Source organism: Panthera leo, chromosome A1 (genome assembly GCF_018350215.1).
Source record: "Panthera leo isolate Ple1 chromosome A1, P.leo_Ple1_pat1.1, whole genome shotgun sequence".
Lineage (NCBI taxonomy): Eukaryota > Metazoa > Chordata > Mammalia > Carnivora > Felidae > Panthera > Panthera leo.
This window is the reverse complement of record NC_056679.1, coordinates 16,152,173-16,163,501: the sequence shown is the minus strand read 5'-3', so window position 1 is coordinate 16,163,501 and position 11,329 is coordinate 16,152,173. Positions and strand designations below refer to the sequence as shown.

Genomic DNA, 11,329 nt, shown 5'->3' with positions numbered 1-11,329 from the left:
ACAGAACATATGTTAAAAAGCAGGAGTTTATACATAATTTGAGGCAAATAACTACTCTGGATCATTCCAAACCAAGGAAATGTCTTCTAAAAAATCTACTCTAGGCTTGGGTATCCAGGTTTGTTGAATCCATAGGCAATCTCAACCCTACAGTGTGTGGGCCATATTGGTTACATGCTAGCAAGAGTAAGCATACTATCACAATGATTTCACAGTCTCCAGAGGCTACAAGGCTTGCTGCAAAGATCCACTGGATAATTTGAAAACTGCCCATAAATTAGCAACCTGATAGCTAGAAACAAATGGCTCTATCTTTCAGACACATTATTTTTCTTTGGGTGCATAATAAGCCACTTCCTTTTCATTAATGACTTACATTTCCAGGTCAGACTTTACAACCCTGAAAATTAGATTCAATTGCCAAGATGTCAGCCCTCCTACAAACTACTAATAAAATTACGTAGCCAACCCAGAGGCAGGATCCTTTCATGAAGCAAAAGAATAAGGGCCCTGTGTGGAGAGAAAGAATGAGAGAGACATTGACCCTGCTGAACGCTCAGACAAGAGAGATTTTTCTCTTTTCCACACCTTAGATTATCTTTTCTCCCATTCTCTGAAACTGTTTTCCTTCCCTCAGCTTACCCAGCACTGTCGGATAGGGACTATGGTTCAATTTGTCTACCAGAAGCTAGGATCCTGGCTAAAACAGTTGCTTGACTTTCTACTACTCCATAATATCATATAGTATCACACTCCTGAGCTGAGCTTGGCTTTTTCAGTTGCAGTACTCTCATGTTTTTATATTTACACTAAGGTTTTCCTTCTTTTGGAACCCTCTCCACCCTCTAAATTTACATGTAGTTTATGTGCAGTCTGGCCCTCATTTTCAAGATTGTCCTTGATGGTATTACTTATCCTGAGTGTAAATATTTGCTGAGGGGTAGCATTTGTTGACATCCATGGGACTTACACAAGTTCCCGTATGATGCCCAGGATGGATTAAGACTCTGTTACTTGAAACTCTGAAAAGAAAGATTTAAGAAACTTTTTAGTGTATGAGCATATATCACATGTTTTATAAAAAGTAAACCTGTGTCTCCAGTCAGAAAGGTGCAGTCCTCTTTTGAAATATGAATGCAATTCTTTGTCCATTTAGACCATAGAAGGAATCCAGGTGAATGGAAGCCATTTATTCCAATGGATAAAACTAGGAATGAATAAAAAAAATGGTAACAAAGAAACAGTAGGTCAAAACTGTTCTTAAAAATTATCAATATTTTTTCAATGTACCACAGGCACTACTAAGAAAGGAGGTAACGTGACAGGAAATTTTTTATTTTGCCTGCACCCCGTACTCGTAATCAAGTCTGTCATCATTCTGGACTGTGTTTAAAGAGCTCTTTTACCCCTGATACATATTATCCAAGTCTATAACTCTTTCTCCCAATACCTCATTCCTTCCTCTCCAATCGAACCCCATTGGATTTAAGCGGATTTCAGCTTCATTACAGAAAAGCTTATAAATGGTTACAGCTGTCTAAGAGGAAAAGGGTTGCATTAACAGCAGTGAGCATCCCAGTAAAGAATGAATGACTACTTACAATGGTGATGTTGGAGAGATTTGTTTATAAGTTTGACTTACCCTTCTATAATTCCAAAATTCCATTATGCCTTAGAAGATGAGTAATCTACATTATAATGTCGAACCAGTCTAGAATTGAAGATTTTTATATAACTATGTTACCAACAATATTCCAGCAGCTAATTTACTGGCATTAAGAAGACCTTATTTCCATAAAACAGTCTTCCGATCCTACTCAATAAATAATTACTGACCACATACCAATTTACACAACAAGAGAATAATAGAAACCTATTATATAAAGCAAACCAGTAACATAGAGATGAAGTCAAAATAATTCCACTCAGAGAAATATAAATGTTAGATTAATTTTCTTCCCACAGGGGGCTAGGGACAGAATTTAATTTATATTTTGATGCCCTCTTTTCTCCAGGTCTCCTTTTGAATTGCTCTTTCATTTTCTATACCTTCATACCAAGATTTTCAAACAGGTCTCTGCATCATATTTCAGAATGTATTGTCTAATTGTATGCTTTCTTAGTAAACTAGCAGCCAGTTACAGAATTATTTTAGTGCCTCAAAGCAAAATTCTATAGCAAGCTTAATGTAACTCTCCTGATACCTGGAATCCTCTCAGGCCCAACCAACCTCCCCCAAAAGCCCTTCCAATTGGAAAACATGGTTAGTACAAAATTTCTCCATATTGCCTGTGGGAAACAATACTGATGTGCTATCACAGAGGGAAAATTTTGCAACAAGACGTACTGGAATTACACTTTTACTTTAGGAGAGTGTGAAACTTACTTATTCAAGGAGTCTTATTGTAGGTTATCATTTCAGCTTATTGCTGACATCTGACATTCAGGTTTCTTTTATCCAGGGTTCTGAACATTTGACGTATCATGAGTGGAGGGATGAGAACGCATATTCTCTTGGATAGGAATCGCATAGCGTAACATTAAGAGACTTCAGTTACTCTCGGTAAAATCAGAAGAATAATTCTGGCAATACTTTTGTTTCTTATATGTGTTTAACCTATTACAGCTAGATTAGTAATATTTGTTTCCAATAGGGGCTGCTTTCACCCAGTGGCTATCAGATGCGCGACCTAGACAAGTTCATCATCCTGTGAAGTATGTAATGAAGAAACAATAAAGCACAAATGTTTTTCTTTTCTGCTTCGTTTCAAGAGTTAGGAAAACTTGCCAGAAGTAGATTTATGTTAACTCTATCTATTCCTTAATATTTTAAAAAATAAGTGAAGTGGGAGGTATCTCCCAGTTTAGTAGGATTGCAAGGAAAATGTAGTCTCTTCGTGTTTTGTCAGCAATCAGAATTCTTATTTCATATTTTGTACAAGTTTTAAATCTATCCAACATCTGTTTTTGATCAACAGCCATTACTGCCTTAAAATTATCAAACTTACATCTACATTTGTTCCTGGTGAAAAATAATAACCTTTCTTTCAGTTCTGATGTGAGCTAAATGTGATAAGATGTAATAAGATCAAACAATGATCTCATTGAGCACAGGGACATATACTCTGAAAGGGATGAATGGCAGAATATTCCTTAAAACCCAGACAAAAGCATTTTCCATAAACCCCTCCAACTTACAAAAGAATAAAACTGAAATATGAACATGCAAGGAGTCAGCTATTAAGGGGAAATATAAATTATTTAAAAATAAAAATAGATATCTTCTTCAGAATGAGAAGTAAAAGATGCTTGATGTGTTCAGTAAACATAACAAAAGTGCATTTTAGCTGCCAAATTGAAGTTGCTGATGTTTTTTGGAGAGAGCTCAGATTCCCAGGTTATACAGTGCTCCCTCCCACGACTCTGACATGTATATAAACTCTGAGCTCTCCAAAGCCCACTGCCAGTTCTCTTCGTGGACTAACTGTAACGGAGAGACTAAAGATGATTCCTTTCTTACCCATATTTTCTCTACTCTTGCTGGTTGTTGTTAACTCTGCAAATGCCAATGGCCATTATGACAAGATCTTGGCTCATAGCCGAATCAGGGGCCGGGATCAGGGGTAAGTCAGTAGTTCAGTTTTATAATTTTTTTTTCTTAGCTTGTTTTATGTGTAAGTATACATAAAGTTCCTTATATATGCCTCAGGTTTTTTTTTCTATTTACTAAAAAGTAACAATAAAAATGAGTATTCTGTGATTTATAAATGTGTTTTCAACTTTAAAAATTTCTGTCAAGGTAATTTTCATGTAATTGCTTTTTATGAAGCATTACATAATTTTAATCTAATTGACAACATTTAACGGGACATTTATTTATTATTTTATTTATTTGTATTTTTGTTTCCTTCCAAAAACCTGAAATGAGGTTTCCAAAATTAAAAATATATATGGTTAGGGTTCTCATTAAGTAAGTTATCTTTGAAATATCTCACATAATGTTAAGGAAATTTTCATTTAAATTATGTATGAAAATAAAATAATGAGTAATAGAACTAGCTCTTTGAATATTTTAAAGCATTTAAGAATGCTTTTAAATTCTGCATTCTGTAAAATTTGCAAAAGTAACATATTTCTTGGAATCAATCCAACTACAACTTAGCATTTTTAAAGTTACCAGGCATAATTTAGTAACTTAACCAACCATTTATAATTTTTTTTTTGAAATGGATCTTGGCACTCTTCTAATGTCTCAGAGAGATTTTCACAATGCTCAAATGTTCCTTTGCTTTACAGTGCAAATAAAACTTCCATCTCTTTAAGAGAGAAAAACACTTAAAATCCTGGCACAGGATGTTCTGATCTATTTCCACTCAAAGACATAGATTTTCCTTTGTGCAGCCATATTATTCAAGTTAATTTTAATACTTATTTACTTCTGTGATTACTCACCTAGAAAATGACAGAATGCGGTGTTTTTTGACATAGGAAAACTTGTCTCTTTTGCTTTCTGATTCCTCACTGTTCCAGAGTCCATTGTTCCAGATTAGAATCCCAAATGAGCACATGTTTGATTTAGGAAGGGTCAGTAGATTATCTTACTACTAGAAATAATAAGACACACATGACAACAAAACTAAGTTGAACTTAATGCTGCTTGAATATTCCTACTAAATTAACTTTTGAAATGCTGGTGTTCTCCTCTCAAGGATGTATAATTTCCTCTCTCTTTTTTCTCTCCCATAGAATTTAGTTTTTCTAATGATTCAGTATGATTGAATCAAGAAGTAGATTTTTGCAAGACTAGAATCACATCTTTGAAAATTGAGTCCACATGTTAACTTTTTTTCTGAATCATCTGACCTGAAGGTATGAAACACTGGTTGTCGTTAGGACACTAACTCTCTTTCCTTCCCTCTGTCTTCCAGCCCAAATGTCTGTGCCCTTCAACAGATTTTAGGCACCAAAAAGAAATACTTCAGCACTTGTAGGAACTGGTACCAAGGTGCCATCTGTGGAAAGAAAACGTAAGTCTCATCTTTTCCTTAATGTCCCAGTCCCCAAAGCAACACTACGCCTTTCCTTGGACACATGCACCATTTTTCTTGAAAATATTCTCCCAAATTGAAAGCTTTAAAAACAAAAAAATATATATATCATAAAGGTGAATAAATGAATTCTCCCTGGATTTCTCCCTCTGCTAGTGCACCTCTCATGAGCCTTGAATCTATGTGTCACAGAGGTCCAAAAGAGGTCGATGGCAACCACATTGCCATGTAATTTGGTATGGAATCAGTGGGAGACTATGGCATTTCTACCCTGGTTTGGCCCTCTTTTTTAGGCAAGACGCTTAACCTCTATGCCTCACTTTATAAAAATGGTTTCCTCAGTTTCCTCATTTTATATAAAAAAAATGGGCCAGAAAAACAAACTGATCTAAAATATCAGGATTTTTGAAGCACTAATTAATGTTTCCCTACAATCACTTGGAAATTATCTGAATTACTCCAGTTTACCTAAAAGTTTTCATCAACACTTGAAGTTGGAAAGAACTTAAGTTTCGTCTCTTCATTTAATCCAATTATTCCATCCCAAACTGCCAGATCCCCAGAGGTCCACAAAGGTGATAAAGCCCATCATTGTATTTACTATTTCCATAGCCAAAAAGACAATCACTCTTTACTTAGAAGAAAATATTTTTTATTACTTGATAAACATGCATAGTGGTTTAATCTATCAATAAACCTTGGTAGGAAAATACAATCCTGAGCATATATACAAGTTGAGAGTTACTCGAGTGGTCTAATTCTTCATTTTAAAAGGAAGGAGCTGAGTCATAGAAAGAGCAAGTTGCTGTATCACAAAGATTAGTGATACCATTCCCAATCAAGAAAAGAGTGCTTCCTATTAATTTGGACTCCACTCTTGATGAAGGATGCCTTGAGAATTAAATATCTGAATGAGAACCTGCTTAGTAGATCATCATTAAACTTCAGGTGGAAGATTGGGGGATTGTTAAAAACTTCTTCCTAACTTAATAGTATTGGTACAAATACTAAATATGGCATCACTTAACTTCTTGGAGCCTTTGTTTCTTTACCTGTGAATGTCGATTTTATACTTACAGAGTTTCTGGGGGTGGGGGGTGGGTAGAATGATTTGATGATTGTGAAATTGCTAAGTAACTCACAATGTCAATTGTCCTTAAGTGTAAACTACTTTAACAAATGGATATATGTGGGTGGGAAAAGGGGTTGTAACCAGATCCCTACCTAAAATACATTAAGATTGGGGCGCCTGGGTGGCTCAGTCGGTTAAGCGTCTGACTTCGGCTCAGGTCATGATCTCGCGTTCGTGAGTTCAAGCCCTGCGTCGGGCTCTGTGCTGACGGCTCAGAGCCTGGAGCCTGTTTCAGATTCTGTGTCTCCCTCTCTCTCTGACCCTCCCCCGTTCATGCTCTGTGTCTCTCTGTCTCAAAAATAAATAAAGGTTAAAAAAAAAATTAAAAAAAAAATAAAATACATAAGATTATCTTTATTTCCAGATAAAAATCATATATTCAATGTATATAACCTTAGCTGGACTCTACTTCCCCATGGGAACTAAGTCTAGGACACCACAGGAGTTTGCTGCCTCTTCCTATTCATTTGCTTAATAGAGTTTCAACTGATTTGATAGAGTTACTTTTTGGCCTGGATCTAATTCCTACTTGTTTGCAGACATCTGCTAGATTTGTGAGTCATTCACACAATTACAATGCAAGTCAGTGATTGCGATGATCTTGGACATAATGCAGGCTGGGCCCCAACTGGGAACTCCAAAACTCTGGATTCTCCTTCCTTTGTTCACATTCTTGGTTACCATGAGGCATATTTGGAATGCACACCAACTACATAAGAAAGGACCTGCTGTCTGAAATATTCAGGGGATATCTTTACTGCATTCTTCCTGAAAGTTAGGAAAGTATGATGTAATCTCACTTTAACCATCTAAACGCGGTTAGAGATGCCAAGGCTTGTGCAAAGGTCATGCCAACATTCTTTCTTGCTCTCCATTAAAAAAAAAAAAATCCCGTTTCGAAGCCTGGCTTTTTATCAGAAACATAACAGTGTCTCCTTTGTTATACTATATTAGCTTATTCCCCCAAGTAGCTTCATTTTCACAACCACATTTACATTTGTGCTCTGATATAAATATAAATGCTAGCTGCTAGTTTCAAATAATCAAATAAATCAATAACATTGACAAGAGGAATGTCTGTTTTGCCATCTGCTTGCAGCTGCTAAAATATCCAGAGGCATCTTTAGGACTCTTTGTATCAGTTGACAGAAATGCTTGTCTTCTCATTGAACAGTTGCTTTGCAGATTTGAAGGAAATAATTGGGCAGGTCTAATGATAAACATGAATTTCCTAAGTTTAAGATATTTTCCATAATATATATTGGCTGAATAATATAGTGTTTTGTAGTCTTCCTTTCAGCTTCCATTTTCATGAGATTTTTAGATACTATTCAGAAAATGAGGATAGATTTTCCACTTTCAGAGATTGGCACAGTTATGATTCTTTTTTACTCTTGTTTCATTCTACCAACCATGTGAGAGATTTAAGTTTTGTGTAGAATAAATGATCTCCTGAAAAAACCTCCTTTTCTGTTTTTAAAATATCAACTCACATAACCATATTGTTCAACTATCAGTTTAAATTGCAACTGATTATTTTAGAATTTTGTTCCATCTGGTGAACTGTCTACGGTAAGGCTAATCTTTGGTTCATATTAGCAAGTGTTATAGAAATTTTTGTTACTTTAACAATTTCCTCTTCTATTCACTATTTTACGTCAAGTCCGTACTATCAATATTGGACCAATAAATATGTGTCTCAGTTTTTTAATCATGTATAATATATGCTAAAGCTAACGTGGAAACATTCTGAATCAGTCCTTTGGCATCCAAGTATTCAAATTTATTTATATGGGGATGTTAGTGAATAAATTATTTCAGAGGCCATGCTAGGAATTGCCTAAGGTTCCCATATAGTTTCCATATGTTTCTAATACCAACTATTCTTGAAATTATTTTGAAATTGAAGAACAATTTGAAATTGGCATTCCCCACTTAAATTTGTCCATGTCTTATCTGTCAACTATCTTTAAGTTAATATTCCATGCCAGAAACATTTCTTTCATTCGTGTTTCATATTTTACTGCATATATGGGTATGAATAAATAATGTTACATTGTACTTTTTAAATTGACATCAAGAAAACAGAGAAATAGGATTCTTTATTTTTTTATTTTTTTTTAACATTTATTTATTTTTGGGACAGAGAGAGACAGAGCATGAGCGGGGGAGGGGCAGAGAGAGAGGGAGACACAGAATCAGAAGCAGGCTCCAGGCTCTGAGCCATCAGCCCAGAGCCCGATGCAGGGCTGGAACTCACGAACCGCGAGATCGTGATCTGAGCTGAAGTCGGACGCGTAACCGACTGAGTCACCCAGGCGCCCCTGAGAAATAGGATTCTAAGATGACAAACAGGGCCACAAATCATGGATAATCACTTAATGGACCTGGCTTCAATTTGAAAAGCTTATTTACTTTTTAAGCTATATAAGATAATTTCTTATATCATTAATATTCTCCTTTTTTCTTTTATTGTAATTTCTATCATTCTAAGAAAATATGACCTTTCTCTTAAATATATTCTTTCATTTACTCATACTTCTTGAGTACAATTATCACAACTAGAAAAAAGCCAAAATAAAATATCTGAACTAGTTAATGCATGCTTAATTACTAAATTGCAAGATAACCAGCTTATAAGTAATTATTTTAAATTGCATGACATGGAATTTATCAATTAAAAATTACAAAATGGTCTATATGCCCTCTTCAGTGATAATATTCCCCCATTTCCAATTTTTGTTTTGTGCATTCACCTTCATATTTCTATTGAGAGGAAACAGAGAATTATGTAAAATTTTAATTAAAAATATTACTGGGTGCCTGGGTGGCTCAGTCAGTTGAGTGTCTGACTTTGGCTCAGGTCATAATCTCACGGTTCGTGAGTTCGAGCCCCATGTCTGCTCGGTGCTCACAGCTCACAGAGCCTGGAGCCTGCTTCTGATTCTCTCTCCCTCTCTCTCTGCTCCTCCCCCACTCGTGCTCTGTTTCTCTCTCTCTCAAAAATAATAATAAATAAAAATATTTTTAAAAATAGATTACCTATGCTAGAATCTGAAGAAGACCAGAAAATGTCAAATGGAATTTGATAAAATGAAGATCAGGATTATATTTTTAATAAAGTAAAAAAATAAAAGAAATTAGATGATTTCAGGTTACTATTTTCCCACAAAATATAGTAATTTATACAAAGTTGATTTGGATACATCTTTGCTGATTTTTCTGGTTTGTTGCCTTAATTATGCCTTATATAATTTAATACACTTTGTTAACTATGAACAGAATAGCATTTTCTTGAATATTGTATTGTCTTTGAAAACAATACAATACATTGGATTAAATAAATTAAGGACTGTATTTAGTATAATCAAACTAATTACTGGCAATTCAAATGTAAAATAGCATTATTTTAGTTAGCAGTAGAATAGCTTTTATTGATTGAAAGAGGTTAATATATTTCCTGATGTTTCTAGTTTCTAATAACCTTATACTAATAAACATTTCTGACCGTTTATAGTTTACGAAGTGATTCCCAATGCATCATTTTATTTGAGACTCACAACTAGCTTGTGAGTAGGTGTCAGGGATACTATATCCATGTTAAATAGTTGGAGAAACTGACACTTGAATTTGTTAAATTACTTGCTCAAAGTCACACATCCACCAAGTATAGAACTGGGAACCATAAACCCCATTTTTCTGCCTCAAGATCCTGGAACTTTTCTATAATGCCATGACGTTGTATAGAGAAATCAAAGTAATGTAAATAACTTGATATCAGGAAATAAACAATTCTAGAGTCTCAAAAGTCATCACAGTAAGTGGTATGTTTCTGCTAAGATTATAACAAAATGAATTCTATGTAGTTCCCCATTTTAATATTAATTTTCTTCTGACCTACAGGACAGTGTTATATGAATGTTGCCCTGGTTATATGAGGATGGAAGGAATGAAAGGCTGCCCAGCAGGTAAAATTTCAATTACTGAAATAAATGAGGAGCTTGTCTTGTGTGAAGAAAGAGATTTGAGGTAGCTTAGCCTGTAGAGAACCCAATTTTGTGTATGAGTGCATGTGCGTGTGTGTGTATGTGTGTGTACTTAGCACCATAATAAATCCAAGATAAACCACCAATATCTTTGTGTTAATCATGAATTTGTCATGGTGATAAAGTATTAAAACCTACTGCTCATGCATTGAATGTTGGACCAGACAATAGGAGCTTGATCGTAACTTCAAATTAGTTCAATTTTCCTTCAAGAATGAAAATCCTCTCTACAAAATCCTTGTCTTTGAATTTGTTTACAAACATGGAGTGGACTAGTTGGAAAGGCATAATCTCTAATTGAACAGCTCTGATCTTATAACATCCCTCATATTGAAAGCTGGTTTCCTATAACTGCCAACTGGAGAAAAAAGTTGATCTATTTCCTCTTTGAAACAACTTCGAAAAAACGTTCATATATTTAATACCAATCATCACATACTTCCTCCACTATCCTCCTTTCCCCAACAGACTCTTCTCTTCTCTGGGCTAAGCATCCCCAGTTCTTCTAATATAACATAAACTTTGGAGCTGTCACCATCATGGACACCAACACATAAAAAGCCTCTAGTCCAGTCATCTTTTCTCTGAATCTGATCCCAGACTGGTGTCTGCAATCTATGTGGGTCCCAGCATCTGAGAGAATATCATCAAGACAAATTCTTCACTTTTGGGGGCCCCTGAACTTTGGTTACTGTCATTGGTAACCACATGCTATCATCAGCTCCTAATGAATTTATGATCAGTTAAAAATTGATTACAGTTCTTTCTATCGAGTTGGGCATTTCTCTAGGATTTGTTTTTCAACTTCAAGTCTGGCCTATCTGACTATGAATACTATCAAGTCAGCTCTTTTTCTAGGATTTATATTTTCAGCTTGGGCGTAAAGATATACATGGAACTCTGTTACATTTAACTTGTTAATCTTGACTCATTTTCCTCATCCTTTTGGAGTCTTTTAAATTCTGATTTTATAATTTGATTATTAACTGTGTCACCCAGTCTTGATATATTCACAAATGTAATAACCACTTCTCCTATGGTATTATTCAAATAAGATAGGGTCAAAAAATGAATAAATAGGCTGTACCAAATTTCAGGTTGAT

At 35.0% G+C, this 11,329-nt stretch overlaps 1 protein-coding gene across 8 annotated transcripts in view; it reads left to right on the top strand.

Annotated features, from left to right (window-relative positions):
- The first annotated feature begins 3,456 nt into the window (after positions 1-3,456).
- POSTN (periostin) overlaps positions 3,457-11,329 on the top strand; it is a 35,725-nt gene continuing 27,852 nt past the window's right edge. For all 8 annotated transcript variants that reach the window (XM_042955802.1, XM_042956171.1, XM_042956051.1 and 5 more), the window contains exons 1-3: positions 3,457-3,623; positions 4,929-5,027; positions 10,084-10,148. In XM_042955802.1, the coding sequence (XP_042811736.1) occupies positions 3,505-3,623; positions 4,929-5,027; positions 10,084-10,148 (283 nt within the window). In that variant the 5' untranslated portion in view covers positions 3,457-3,504. The remainder of the gene's footprint in view (positions 3,624-4,928; positions 5,028-10,083; positions 10,149-11,329) is intronic.